Source organism: Mandrillus leucophaeus, unplaced genomic scaffold, assembly GCF_000951045.1.
Source record: "Mandrillus leucophaeus isolate KB7577 unplaced genomic scaffold, Mleu.le_1.0 Scaffold58, whole genome shotgun sequence".
NCBI classification, from domain to species: Eukaryota; Metazoa; Chordata; class Mammalia; order Primates; family Cercopithecidae; genus Mandrillus; species Mandrillus leucophaeus.
Window position 1 is genome coordinate 2,511,382 of NW_012106252.1, and position 15,482 is coordinate 2,526,863.

At 40.9% G+C, this 15,482-nt stretch overlaps 1 protein-coding gene across 1 annotated transcript; it reads left to right on the forward strand.

Moving 5' to 3' along the window:
- Positions 1-1,174: 1,174 nt before the first annotated feature.
- KRT39 (keratin 39, type I) lies at positions 1,175-9,661 on the forward strand. The gene is made up of 7 exons (XM_011998862.1): positions 1,175-1,679; positions 3,227-3,309; positions 3,972-4,128; positions 5,180-5,341; positions 5,456-5,581; positions 7,578-7,798; positions 9,205-9,661. The coding sequence occupies exons 1-7, from the start codon at positions 1,212-1,214 to the stop codon at positions 9,461-9,463; spliced, it is 1,476 nt and encodes a 491-aa protein (XP_011854252.1). The 5' UTR covers positions 1,175-1,211; the 3' UTR covers positions 9,464-9,661.
- Positions 9,662-15,482: the final 5,821 nt, after the last annotated feature.

The following is a 15,482-nucleotide window of genomic DNA, read 5'->3' on the forward strand; positions in this document are numbered from 1 at the left end:
GAGGGATGGCATTAGGAGAAATACGTAATGTAGATAACAGGTTGATGGGTGCAGCAAACCACCATAGCACGTGTATACCTATGTTGCAAACCTGCACGTTCTGCACATGTATCCAAGAACTTAAAGTACAAAAAATCTCATAATTCAAGAAAAAAAAATAGATGAAAAGGGGCCACTAGCTGAGGATGTGGACAGCCTCTAGAAGCTGGAAAAGGCAAGAAAATGATGTTCCCCTAGAGCCTCCATAAAGGACTAGGAACAAGTAACTTTCTTAAGAAAATGCTAAGTATTCCTCAGAAAGAAAACACACCCCTTTCAATGGATCCTATTTAAATATCCAGTATAAACCAACACTGTGATAAATTTTTATCTAATGTAATGCCACAAGCAAACATTAGCACTAAAAATGTTACAAAACGTGCACTTCGGAAAACCAAAAGATAGCCAGTTTCTTTTCCAAGAAATTTCTTATTAGCAATCAAACCCTACCTTTTCCCCATGGCTTTTATTTTATTTCATATTTTATTTATATTTTATTTTATGTTATTACATTTTATGGAAAGCTAAAGCATAAATCTAGCAATTATCTTTAAAACAAGTCTTTTAAAACACTGACATTTTAATTCATACTCACATTGTCCTGACACTGAAAATGGGGAAATCATTTGGGTAGAACAAACTAAAATATTGACTTCTGATGTCTAAGTTTACCAATAATTATTAGACACTAATAGTTTCCCTTTCCTAGAGAAGAAAGGAAAAGAAGGACGAACTCATTCCTGGTTAAGCTCAGTGCCAAGTGGAGAGGTCAAGAAGAACGTAATGAACTTAATATATTCACACCTGCTTAATAATGGATGCTGTTAGGACAGTTCCTTTTGAAGACATAATTTGAAGCTCTGGGTCCAATAGACAAGTAGTATTTATGATGGGTAATAACTTAGTAACAGCCTAAATGCACATTTTTATGAGACAAGTAACTCTTCTTAAGCAAGTAAAAAGCAGACTAATAAGATGTTCCTACAGGATTTGATATAAACCTGAGAAAGGAAAACATCCCGCCTGTGTGACACCACATAGAAGAGAGGCTATATAAGCACTTCAAAGAGGAAAACACCAAGAGTCTTGGAATTCAGACTCCGTGGAGGTGGCTTGAGCTTTTCATCCTGGTGACCACAGTCTTGGAAACCAACTAAAGCCGGACACATACTATGGATACTAAGGGCTGCACAACAACCAATTCTCCTTCAACCCCAAGTCAAAACTGCTCTAGGATTACAAATGTTAGTACCATCTCTTCTAACAACTGCTGCCATTCTGGTGGCCTTAAAGTCAAGAACTGTCAATCAGCTGGCCACACTCTCAGAACTACCCGGGACCAGGGCTGCCAACCCACTCCTTGCTTTTGTCGCAAGCCCATCTACCTAATAAACAACTTCATCTTGCCTTCCTCTCTGGATGAGTGCAGCTGGTATGGTGAAGGCATCAACAGTAATGAGAAGGAGACCATGCAAATCTTGAACGAGCGTCTTGCTAACTACCTGGAAAAGGTGCGAATGCTAGAACGAGAGAATGCTGAACTGGAATCTAAAATCCAGGAAGAGAATAACAAAGAGCTCCCTGTTCTATGTCCTGATTACCTGTCTTATTACACTACCATTGAGGAGCTCCAGCAGAAGGTAAGATTCCTAGGAACCTGTTTAATCGTGTTGCGAATTGATGGTTTCCAAGCAACAGTTATTTGCTAAGCTTTAATATTTTTTGTTCAGTTGATGCTGAAACATTTTTTGAAGAATAGAAAAATCTCTTGAGCGAAATTGTCATCTTGAGGCAGCATTCAGAGTCTGCTAGTATTTCTGACCAGGCGCAGTGATGCACACCTGTAATCCTAACACTTTGAGAGGTTGAGGTAGACAGATCACTTGAGCCCAGGAGTTCTAGACCAGCCTGGCAACATGATGAAAGTCCATTTCTACAAACACACACACACACACACACACATATTAGATGGGCATGGTGGCACATGCCTGTGGTCCCAGCTACTTGGGAGGCTGAGGTGGGAGGATCACTTGAGCCCAAGAGGTCGAGGCTGCTATGAGCTGAGATGCTGCCACTGCACTCCAACCCAGGCAAAAGTGAGACTCCGTCTTTAAATATCAAAAACAAAAAGAAGAGTCTCATGATGTTTCCTTTCTCCAGAAATACACTCTACCATTATAACTAGATAACTCAGGACCAAAAGATGTTAACAGCAAGTTGTTGCCATTTTTTAAATAAAAATAGGGAAACAGAGATCAGAGAAAATAAATTTTGTTTTAATGAGTTTCTGAACAGTTTAGTTTTTATCCATTTTGCAACCATCACCACCTTTTTCTCCTTTTATGTTTATGTTATCATCTCCACATTGATTGGTTTGTTTCTACACCAAACCTAAGTTTGTTATGCACAGACATATTCTGCTACTACACATCTGGATTTATTCAGTTTTGTTCATTCAACAGATGTTTACTGAGCAGTAACAATATTGAGCCAAACATTATTCTAGATTCTGGGAAAATATTGGTGACCTTTAAAAAGTCCCTGCCCTCATGGAGTTGACATTCTAGTGGATCATGGTATTCATATAAATTTAGAATGGATTTTTTTATTTTTATTTATTTATTTATTTATTTATTCATTTATTTATTGAGATGGAGTCTCACTCTGTCACCAGGCTGGAGTGCAATGGTGCAATCTCTGCTCACTGCAACCTCCAGCTCCCAGGTTCAAGTGATTCTCCCTCCTCAGCCTCTCAAGTAGTTGGGTCTACAGGCACGCACCACCACACCCGGATAATTTTTGTATTTTTTAGTAGAGATAGAGTTTCACTATGTTGACCAGGATGGTCTCGATCTCTTGACCTCATGATCTGCCCGCCTCAGCCTCCCAAGTGCTGATATTACAGGGGTGAGCCACTGTGCTCGGCCTGGATTTTATATTTTAACAACAACAACAACAACAATAATACTTAAAAGTTTCTAGGTAAGTACTTTTTGCTGATCTTTTAGGAAAATAACAGGAAATCTGACTTTCTGAAGTTTTCCAAGCTTCATGAGCATAGCTATGAAGATTACTTTTAGTCTATTTAGCCTTTTCCTGTTACTTGACACACACACAAGCCCCTTGGTTCTTAAAGAAGGAAATCTTGGTGTTTGCTTCATTTGTGTGTACAATCTCTTAATTCTAGATCTTGGGTACCAAGGCTGAGAATTCCAGACTGGTCTCGCAAATTGACAACACCAAACTGACTGCAGATGACTTGAGAGCCAAGTAAGCCCACACAACACCATCATCGATGACAGAGCTCACCCTGAGTCTGACCGAGATGCCCTCAACAAAATTGTCCCCATGTCTACTAACCCTCTTGCCCCAGACCATGTTGGCACAAGCCCAGAAAAGACTTTCAAATACAATGAATGAATAAGATTAATAACTGCTCACATGTATACAGAACCTATAGTTTTGAACTTGTGAACCCATCTGATTACCTACACAACAGTTCAGTAAAATAGGTAGGGCTAATATATTGTTACCCTCTTTAAGGTGAGAAATCTGTGGCTTAGTGAGGCTAAGTTACTCACCCAAAGGTAAGCATAACTAGCACAAGTCAGAGCCAAAACTTGGACCCACGTTTTCTGAGCCCTAATCCAGTGCTTTCTTCACTTACATTGCATTGCCACTAGGGGCAGAGGAAGGACAATACATTCCCATATCTCAAAGGACAGCAATGTAGATCCCCCTAGCAAACTAATTTGGGAATAATAATTAAGTTATGATCTATATCAAATGGTTTCACCTCTAAAGAGAATAAAACTTTTAATAGAAATACACTAAGTGAGGTGCCCAGAGAAAAATGCAGATGGGAGTTCTGCTTGGCTTGGTTTGCATCATCTCCTTTCAGATGTCTCTGTTTTCCCATCTGGTTTTTTAAGGTATGAAGCTGAGGTGTCTCTCCGCCAGCTGGTAGAGGCAGATGCCAATGGCCTCAAGCAGATCCTGAATGTGCTGACCCTGGGCAAGGCCGACCTGGAGGCACAAGTCCAGTCTCTGAAAGAGGAGCTCCTTTGCCTCAAGAACAACCACAAAGAGGTGAGAGAAAGACCAGGAGAGTAATCACAAGCTAAGCCCCTAAAAGTAGCATCAGTTCCTTTGAGTTGCACCTGATAAAGGGTGTCCCCGCTTGTATTAGTTCGTTCTCACACTGCTATAAAGAAATACCTGAGAGTAGGTAATTTATAAAGGAAAGAGGTGTAATTGAGTCACAGTTCCACATAGCTGGGGAGGCCTCAGGAAACTAACAATCATGGCTTAAGGGGAAGCAGGCACATCTCACTTGGCAGCAGGAGAGAGAGAGACCAAAGGGGGAAGAGCCCTTTGTAAAACCATCAGATCTTGTGAGAACTCATTCACTATCCTGAGAACAGCATGGGGGACACCACCCCCATGATCCAATCACCTCCCACTAGGTCCTTCCCTTGACAGGTAGGAATTATGGGAATTACAATTCGAGATGAGATTTGGGTGGGGACACAGAGCCAAACCATATCACTGCTACATACTACTCTGGTTTAGCCCTGAAAATACCTACTGCTACTAGCACTGGTTCAATGTAGTATTTCAAATCCGCTGGCTCCAACACAATATCTGGAGCCATAAGGGGAAGAAAGGCCTCCATCATCCCCTCCAGCTTTTCCACAAGAAGGATCCCAATTTTTCTGTCCTTACAGTCTTCCCATGTTTGTAGGCATCCCTACACAGACTTCTGCCACCTCCCATTGGTACAAGTCAATATTGCTGCAAGTCAATATTGGCACAATCCCATATTTGTACCATAGAGACTATAATCTCTCATGATCAATTCCACCTTTATCCTGTTTCACCCATTATCCAGCCCTGGAAATGATCTAAATTTTTTGGAACTCTGGTCTTGCGACTTATTTTTTTTTAAATTTTGCACAGTCCTACTTGAAATAGTCTTAAATCATTTTATAGCATCAGTAACACCTGTAAATCATGTATTCCTTTGTTGTGGGCTATATTTTAGACATAATTAAGCTAAATCGTAGCAATTAGAGTGAAACAAGAACACAAGGGGGTCATCTGTTCACCAAGTGACTTCACATTCTTCTTCTTTTCACAGGAAATCAATTCTTTACAGTGTCAGCTTGGGGAGAGACTTCACATTGAAGTGACTGCTGCCCCTTCCGTTGACCTAAACCAGGTTCTACAAGAAATGAGATGTCAATATGAGTCCATCATGGAAACAAACCGCAAAGATGTGGAACAATGGTTCAACACACAGGTGGGGGAAATAGAAAAGTCAAAAAGAATAAGCTGATGCTGCATTTCTAGTGCCCTTTAATCAAAGTCATGTTTTCCTCCCATAATATTCTCAGTCTCTGGCTGTGTGTTTCAGATAGAGGAGCTGAATCAACAAGTGGTGACCAGCTCTCAACAGCAGCAATGCTGCCAAAAGGAGATCATAGAACTGAGACGCACTGTGAACACTCTGGAGGTTGAACTGCAGGCCCAGCATCGAATGGTACCGAGAAAGCTGACCAAGCCGTGCTCAGCACAGATGGCAACAGTCCCTGACACCTGTGTGTTGCAGTATTTCCCAAACTGTGTCTCTCAGAACAACAGTTCCTCTTTTGTTAAAGGGTCTATGGCTGAAAAAAGGACTTCGTGGCCAAATGAGTCTGGGAAATGCTGGACTAAACCAAGGTTAAACAGGGTGCCTTCCTGTGAGCCATTAATAAGTTAATATACACCATGAATCTCCAAGAAGGGGATATATGGTATTCAGCATTCCAAAACTTATTTGACTGTGGATCCCCCCGCCCACTTTTTTTAGAGCATCTCATGGTATTAATGATTCATGAAGTACACTTTGGGAAACACTGGGAGAGCATTTTATTATATGCAAAGCATTTTTACAAGCTATCACGTGAAATTTATAAAGTAATCCTAAAAGGGGGGTGGCATAATTATTAACGCATGTTACAGATGAGGCTCCGAGAGCTAAGGTGATTTCCCAAGCAAATCCAAGGTAAGTTTCAGCCCACCTATTTTATAAATAGAGACACTGAGATCCTGAGACGTTGAGAAACTTGTCCAAAGTCACAAAAGAAATAAGAGTCTGAGCCAGAGTTTAGATTCCAAAGCCAGTACCATTCTGTCTCATGATAATGCCTCTCTGAAGTAGAGAATTGCTTACATGCTCTGATGTGAAGCATTTTAGGAAGACCTTGCCCCACACTGGTTTTGTCACCGGTTAGTCATGTGACCTTGGACAACATATTGAACCACTTGAATCTTAGGTTTCTCATCTATAAAAATTGGGATAATCATGCAAATAATAGGCTATTAAAACCTAAAATCCCATCATTATCCATAGACTTACAGAATGATAGAACAGGAATGAAATTTACTCATCAGTTTCAACATTCATATTTTCCATATAAAGGAATTGTTCTGGTGGATAAATTGTATATGGTTAAACATTTCTTGCTTCCTTTTCGATGATACAAACACTCACTGAATGAAGTGCCATGGTAATGGGTTTTGTTTTTTTGTTTTGTTTTGTTTTGTTTTGTTTTGTTTTTGAAATGGAGTCTCACTCTGTTGCCCAGACTGGAGAGCAGTGGCGTGATCTCAGGTCATTGCAACCTCTACTTCCTGGGTTCAAGCAATTCTCTGCCTCAGCCTCCCAAGTAGCTGGGATTACAGGTGCCCATGACCACACCTAGCTAATTTTTTTTGTATTTTTAGTAGAGATGGGGTTTCACTATCTTGACCAGGCTGGTCTTGAACTCTGGACCTTGTGATCCACCCACCTCGGCCTCCCAAAGTGCTGGGATTACAGGTGTGAGCCACCATGCCCAGCCAGTGATGCATTTTAATGCCTGGGTGTGCAATAAGTTATTTCTTTTTCTATCCTAAGTAGGAAAGTGTGGTGCAAGATTATCAGGTGGTCAAGAAAGTGAAATAAATACTTAAAAAGAGGCAGAAAGAGAGAAAGAGGGAGGAGATAAAGGAAAGCAGATTTTAGCATAGTTGATCATTTGGGTTTTGGATTTATTTGCTTAGGAAACAATAAATAAAGTGCTTGGAGATCTATCAGTAGTGTCACAAAGAAACTTTTTTTTTTTTTTTTTTTTGCCAGGCATGGTGGCTCACGCCTGCAATCCCAGCACTTCGGGAGGCCGAAGTGGGCGGGTCAGGATATCGAGACCATCCTGGCTAACACGGTGAAAACCCATCTTTATCAAAAATACAAAAAAATTAGCCAGGCATGGTGGTAGGCACCTGTGGTCCCAGGTACTTGGGAGGCTGAGGCAGGAGAATGGCATGAACCCGGGAGGCAGAGCTTGCAGTGAGCTGAGATCGTGCCACTGCACTCCAACCTGGGCAACAGAGCGAGACTCCATCTCAAAAAAATAAAAAAAGAAACCATTTTTTTAAAATGATACAGGTCACAGGTGACCTGGGCTTAAAGGAGTCATCATTATAAACCCTACTATCCTTCTCCATGCTAGAGAGATTCCCAAGAGTGCATCCTGACGGAGACGGAGGCTCGCTACACAGCCCTGCTGACCCAGATCCAGAGACTGATCGATAACCTGGAGGCTCAGCTGGCAGAGATTCGGTGTGCCCTGGAAAGACAGAACCAAGAATACGAGATCCTGCTGGACGTCAAGTCCCGGCTGGAGTGTGAGATTACCACATACCGCAGCCTTCTGGAGAGCTTGGATGGCAAGTACGTAAAATAACAACAACTTCTATGACAAAGAAGTGCAAATGAACCATATATGTACTGCCACTGGCAATAGGGGACAAGTGCTTTGTTTGACCTTCTTGCCAGTGATGGGGAGGTTGGACAGAGGCATCTACACACCTTCTCAAGCTGTGCCATGAGGAAGACTTGCAATTGTAACCTCATCCAAATTTGAGCCGTTGGCTGTTCTGAGGAGCCCATGTGCCAGGTTAATTTCTTATAGGTTGTTTACCTTCATCGAGTTTTAAAAATTACTAGAGAAAAAATGATTTCCCCTTAGATGAATATTCCCGGTGACCATTCCAGATGTTTCCCCACTGAGATGAACATTTGATTTTCATGAGCTTGTACAAAACAACCCAGGCTCCTTTGGAGGAACATTCTGCTCAGGCTGAAACCCCTAACCCTATCTAGCCACCAGTCCTTGAGGCCAACAGAGGCGTGTACACATGTATGTTTTAGCACCTTCTTTAAAAAATAAAAGTTATAATTTTTGTAAACAATAAAAAGCTAACCAACCCATAAGTAAACATACCTGGAGGATGAGTTCTTTGAAGTAACTCAGTCCAAACTAACACCTGAGAGACTTAGGTACAATTGCAAAGGAGACCTACTTCCCCAAAATAATCAGTGAACTCTTCACAGCATTCTTTTAATTGGCATGACCACATTATATGAGCACAATGGTCATCAATGCCGTCACCTTTAGGAGCCGTGATCATATACCAAAATACCTTGAATCATCAAAGAAAGATTATGTTTATCAAAAGAGTGTTTACTATGAACTGCTTTTTACTCCAATTTTCTAAAAACTATGTATAGACGGCTAGAAGGCACTTTGAAGCTTCCTGATGACACAGTGACGACTCTTTCATAGCTGGAGTTAGGCCACCACTATTAGTATGACTAACTCCGCAATGAGAAAAATATCTGGTTAACTTCCATTCCTCAGATAATAATCCCCTCAACTTGTTTCTTATCACTGTTGATCCTGTAGGTTTAGTTTCCATTATATCCATTCTGCAGATGAACAACTAAAGCTTGAGAGAGTTAAATGACTTAGCTGAGGTCACCAGCTGGTAAAGGACAGAGCCGTTCTCTGCCCCAGTCTTTGACTGCTAGTGCGGTATTCTTTCTACAATGCGATGGTATTGACTAACAGAAACTTACATAATTGAATACTTCTAAACCCAGGATGCTGATTTCCAATGGATTTGATCTGATTCTTTTTCTTCCACCAACTACAGTACAAAATGAATGAATAAGCATTTGGAAGTATGTACTCGTCTTGAGCAACAAGTGTTAAAAAAAAATTAGCCACGACCATTTTTCTCCATGACCATCATCACCTTCCCTCAATCACAGCTAAAATTCTGTTTTTTCTTTAGGCGTCCCTGTTACCCGTGTGCCACCAAATGTGAGCCTTCCCCTTGGACATCTTATAAGTCCGGAGCCATGGAATGCACGGCCCCAGCTTGCACATCCTCAGCCCCCTGTGGCTTAAAGGAGCACTGCAGTGCCTGTGGACCCCTGTCCCGGATACTGGTTAAAATTTGCACCATCACCAAGGAGATTAAGGATGGGAAGGTCATTTCTTCTTATGAGCATGTGCAGCCTTGTTTCATCATCAGACCTGCCAAAGTCTAACATCCCAAGGTGATGAAAATCACCCACATTTATGAAAGAGAGGCCAATGCTCCTGCCAGAGAGGTTTAAGAAAACTCCCCAGTCCCTTAAGGTACTTAGTTTCTTACTACTATAGCGGGTCCCCATTGCTAAGTAGAATATCTTTTATTCTGCTCCTTCCCTAGCTCACCACTGCTAACATGATAATAAATTACATTTCTCTGGAAGGACATTTTGTATTTATCTGAGGGCTGGGAACTGATTTGTAAGCACCCAGAAAGACGGCCTACATTGCTTGACTTCACAGGTGATTGATGGTCAGGCCTCTCTCTTGTTTACTCAGGCCTTGTTTACTGACATTCCTCCTTAGAGCCAGTCAGACAAGTTTAGAGTTGTTTTTGGCCAATGGCACCTGAAGGTGAAAAGTTACAACCTTCCCTTCTAAATTTCTTTGGATACAGAAAGAAACATACATGGGAACAGTATAAATAGGGGAAAAGATCTTTAATATTTAATTCCCTTGTGTAGATAGTCACGAGTATGGATCCTATTAAACCCTGCTGTCTTAATTATGATTTATCTACACTAACATACTTGACCTTTCCAAAGATATTTTTTAAATGTCCATGGTCTCCGAAACTTTGTGACCTATTAGGCTTTCCAAATATTTTATTTGAGAGTCAGATAAGTTGTGGGGAGTGAATCTAGAACACTTTGAAGAAATAGCATGGGTCTTTTCATTAAACATTTGCTATTTCTCTTTCTATTCTTTAGGGAATGGGAGTTTGTTCTGATTGTTTGACAAGGAACATTTAGCTGGAACTCTCAAGAAATAACCCTTCTTCCCCTCCCTGTGAAGAGTGACAAAGAAAAACATAGCTTAGATTCCTGCTTCAATCTATCCGTCAGAGTAAATGGACATAATATCCACACATTTTGCAGAAAAGCAATAGTGAATAGTTGCTGCTTGTAAGCGCAAGGCAGTCCCAATGTGAGAAGGCATCAGTTACATACCAGCCATCATCACAGCTTCTGGCAGGATAGTCACAGAATATGTAAGTCATTCCCGACAATAATCATGGACATTGCCAGAGGTTTTAAGAAATAATTCAAAATCAAACACAGATGGAAAGTCAAAAGGCCCGAAGTTCTACACCTGCATTTCCCAGCTGTGACCTTGGGGAAAACATTTAGACTTCATCAAATTTAATTTCTGTGTTTGTTAAATGAGGATCATGCCTACTTCACAGGGTTGTTGTGAAGATCAAATGAAATTGTTTATGTGACACTTCTTTGAATGCTGAAAAGCACCACCCAATGTGATTTTTATGTAAGTTTTGCTTTTAGCTACAGCCCTAGACCTATTTTTGTAATTCGCTCATTTTAAAATTCTTTCTTCATGAATTTAGTTATCCAGTCATGATTCTGGAGTTTTAATAGTGTTTAACTTTTGGGAGGAAAAAAAAACACGATTTCCTGTGATCAGGCCCACAATTCTTCTCAATAAAGCATTTTTCAATTCTTAGGGTATGTATCACATATCAGTGAGTCAATACCTGATGCCCACATCAAAGACACATGCATTGTGTAACTTACAGTTCGATGATTTACTTCCTCCAGACAAGTAGCAACTTACACTAGGCAAGTGGAATGCAGAACTCCCAGAATGACCTCTTTTTAATCAATAAGTTCTCTCTCATCTGAGTGGGCAGAGTAACTCCGGTCAGCAGTTAACTGCGCATTATCTCAGGCTGCAGGATGAAAATGTGAAAAGAGCATGGAACGGGGATTCAGAAACCTTGGGACGGAGTCTCAATCCAGCCTGTGCGTGACCTCGAGTAAACAGGGTATAACAATATAAGCCCTGCCTACCACGTGGCTGTAAGGATAAAATGGAATAACGATGGTGAAAGGGTCTTGTAAACTGTAAGGTGCTTTGCAGAAGGGCATTCCTATTCCCTACATTGAAAACTAGACACATGTCATTTCCATCAACACCTTCTTCCTTTCTTTCTGGTTCAGTGCTGGGCCCAGGTGGACCTTGATATTTATCATCCACACTAAAATCTGCTCCAAGCTACAAAATTAGGGTTGGGGAATCTCACTGGACTCAAGCTAACCTTGAGTTGGTGCAGCAGTGCCATTTTCAGTTTATCCTAGAAGTAGGATGCCTTTCTCCTATGGAGTGCAAAATATCCCCCATGCCATTCACGGTTTTAAAAAATACATGATTATGAGTTGCACAGTAAAGAGGGGAGTTAACCACTCGAAGGCTTGCAGCTTTTTTTTTTTTTTAAGTATCTTCTTCATATAAAAGAATGTAAAGCCACTTGCTGGTTGTATGCGTGTGGTCAAACCTTTTAAAGGAAATAAGAAGTCTGGATTTTTTCTGGAAGGCTAAATAAGTATCCTACACAGCCACAGGAGGAAATTTAAGGTTTTATGACAGTTCAGCATAAGTCAGCAGCTGGAGCAGAAAAGGGGCTCATGGGGAGGGAAACTGTAATTTTAGCACAATTCGAAAGACAACCATGAATCAGGATACACAGCATGGTCTCCAGAGTCTGAGGTCAAATCCTCTATCTCTGCTTTTCCCTCTGAGGGTCTATAGTTCTATTCCTTAAAAAGGGAGACATTTTAGATATACTTTTTCTGGATTTTTTTCCTTTCTTCTTGTTGACTCCACTTCATGTCATAGCTAGTTTAAACTCTTCCAAAATACAGAAGTACCATTTGGCTTCTCTGTGCTTAGACTCTGGGCACTCACCATGGACTCTTCAAAGCTTATGTCCTTAGTTTCTCTTACAAGCTCCGACATTACTTATCATGTCTAGCTTTCTACCTCTGTAAATAAGAACTGACACCAAAAAAAAGTCTTCCAACCTGCCCCCACCCCACCTGCCAGTGTCTTTTAAAGGCAATTAGATGGTATCAGTGAGATCTTCATGTTCTTTAGAAGACAATGACTCTATGTTGTTATTAATTCCCATCATTTCCATTTTTTCAAACAATGAAGAAAAGTATCTTACTCTAGACAGAAACGGACCCCTTGCCTGAGTAAGTTTATCCTATTTCTGTCCATTTTGATTTAAAATTAAAGTTCCTATAATGAAAACCCATTTTAAAAGCAAACATCCACTTTAAATGAGAGAAGGGGGGGAAAGATTAAAATTCAAGAGAAAAGGAAAGTGTCCCCAAAGAGAAGAGAATAGGTCCATGTTAGGTTAGGAAGAATTTCTAGGCTGAGGCAATCAGCATCCGTGACACAGCCTTGGGTTAGTCTCAGGGCAAGCAAACCTTGAATACATTGTTTCAACACTGCGATCAAATGTCTTTTATAGGAAATGAATCCTCTGAGTATTGGGCTGGCTAGAAGTATCTGGTCAGTGTGTTCATGCATGATTCATAAGCTTCATGGGAACAACCCACGCACCCAGTTCAAATGGGAGCAACCCTGTCTGGCAGCATTGAAAGGTTTGCTGTAATTATCCTTTCAGGTTGAGCATCATATTTGGAGAGCTTTCCTAGGTGACGCTTTTAAGCCATAGGCTACCACTTACATGCACATGGGGAAAATACGTATATCAATGTTTCTAAACGTCTTAAGAAGGCATCCCAATAGCAAAATTTCTGAATATGTTTTCTTGATCCTCTCTCTCTCTCTCTCTCTCTCTCTCTCTCTCTCTCTCTCTCTCCTCCCCCAACTCCCTTCCTTTCTCTCTCTCTGGAACAATACAACAGTCAAGGCGGACATACTAGTTGTACCTGGATAAAACATCTCAGACAGTAAGTTCTCTTACTCTTTTTAGGAGGACAGCAGGTTTGGGACTCCCTTCTCTTTTTCCTTCTCCAAAAACAATAACAAAAAAAAAGTTTCCGATATTACAGCTTGTTATGGAGGGTCACTGGGCCAGCTAGTGCTCGAGAGTTACCTGGAAAGGGTTGTATCCATCCGTTTGGTATCTGTGGCCCTTAAAGAAACTGCCTAACTCTGCTGACCCAGAAGACCTAGAGAGAGACCACACTTTGGGCTGAACATCTCTAAACCTGGGTAGTTGGTCATAAAGAACTACCCATCAACTGTATGTAAGGGTAAAAAGGTCTTCTCTCTGCACTTCTGTGGAGGATAAATGTCTGTCAGTTCATTGTTCATTGACTGGAAAAAAATAACTGTGTTCTCTTCCTTCACTGCCACTTTCTAAGAAACACCCCCCTCCCCATTCCCAGCAGAGACTCTGGTTGCAGGAACAAGTCTCACAGTGGAAGGTAAATAAAATTACTACCTGTGTAAGAGCACTCTGTAAGTTCAGTGGGGAAAGGAGACTAGGATGAAAACTCAGAACAAGCACCCCTTTAAAGGGATTAGAAAAACCTAGAAAAGAACTTTGGCCACCTTTGTTTAAAAAGCAGAATCATGTACTGAATAAGAACACATACTTGAATCTAGACCAGCTGGGTCTCTGATTCCCAGCCCTGCCATGTACCATGAGATCTTGGGCAAGTTACTTAACCTCTCTATTTCCTCATCTTTAAAATGGGGCTATTAATAGCATCTACTTCATAGGGCAGAGATGACATCACTAATTAGTGCATGCAAAGCTCCTGGAGCATGCCTGGCACCCAGTAACCTTGTTAGTAGGATTGCATTATACTGCTTCGTGAGCTTAATTCAGTTGGCAAACTAATCACACGAGAGCTAATGAATTATTTCACTTGAGTGGCATAGTCATGCAAGGCCATTCTGATAACTAAAGAAAGTGCTAGATTAAGGATAGAACCTTTCTTTTTAAAAGAAAGCTGAATCACACCTGACCCAAAGTAAAATCCACACACAGGTCCAACTCTTCTGTTTTCCAGAATGTTAGGAAGCTCAACCGTAAAGGACCTCTCCATCACGTTATCAACCTTCACAAGCTTTGCGGCCAGTAGGAAGAAGATAGTTCAGGAGGAGGAGGGAGAAGAGTTTGAAGTCATCCCTGTAACAGGATCACGTTTGTGGACAACTGAAATGACAGGGAAATTCAGAGAGGACTGATGGCCCTTCTCCTAGTACAATATCTGTTACCCTTGTCCCTTGTGGCCCTGATGTTTCCTAGAGTCAGGTTTTGGTGTCAACGGAGAAAACAGCTGGAAGTCTTCTCCACCACCAACACGTAATAAAAGTAATCACAGATGCACAGAAGCCACAGTGTCTCCTAGGGCCAAAAGGTAGAAAGAGCAATGCTTCTTTTATTCAATTAAAAACTGATTAAATATTATGCCTCTAGACACTGTGCTATACGCTTTACATGAATTATCTCACTCGATTCTCACAATGGCCCTATCATACTATGGTTATTACCACATTAAACAAGAGAACCAAGGCTTACAGAAGTTAAGTAATTTGCTCAGTGTCACAGCTAGTAAATGTTAAAAGTCAAAATCTGAAAAAACCATATCCTCTTTATTCCAAATGCCCAATAAATTAAATGATTACTCAAGTTTGACAATGTCATACATGTAGCCTAATCAAAGCTATAAAGAATTAAAGAAATAATGCTGGTCTTGGAGGTCTAAAGAAGGTGAGCTGTATCCCTGGTGGTTCAAGTGGTGAAGAAAATGTTTTAAAAAGAGAAAGTGAGCCCTAAAAACACAACTCAACAGTGTCCAGCCCAATCCAGGAAGGAGCAACGTTGAACTCACGAACACCATCACACGAGCATGTGTGGACTTGAGGCAGTTCTTCAACCTCATTCCTCAAGACCCCACATCCCTCTTCTAGTTCCATTTTTGACAAAAGCCTTCATATTACAGTTTGGTTTCTCTAATTCTTAGATACAACAGAGAAGGTGCATTGATTCGCAGTTGGGAACTCTGTGGTTGCAAAATGGATCATCGCTCAATGTTAAATTAATAAGTTTGCATTCTGTCTCTTTCATCTGGCACTTAAAAGTCAGGTTACTGTGAGTCAGCTTGTGAGAATCCCTTCAGTTCTGGTGCACTAATAACCCACCAGCCTAAGAACAGACACAGACCACTGTGACTTCACAAAAAAGTATCA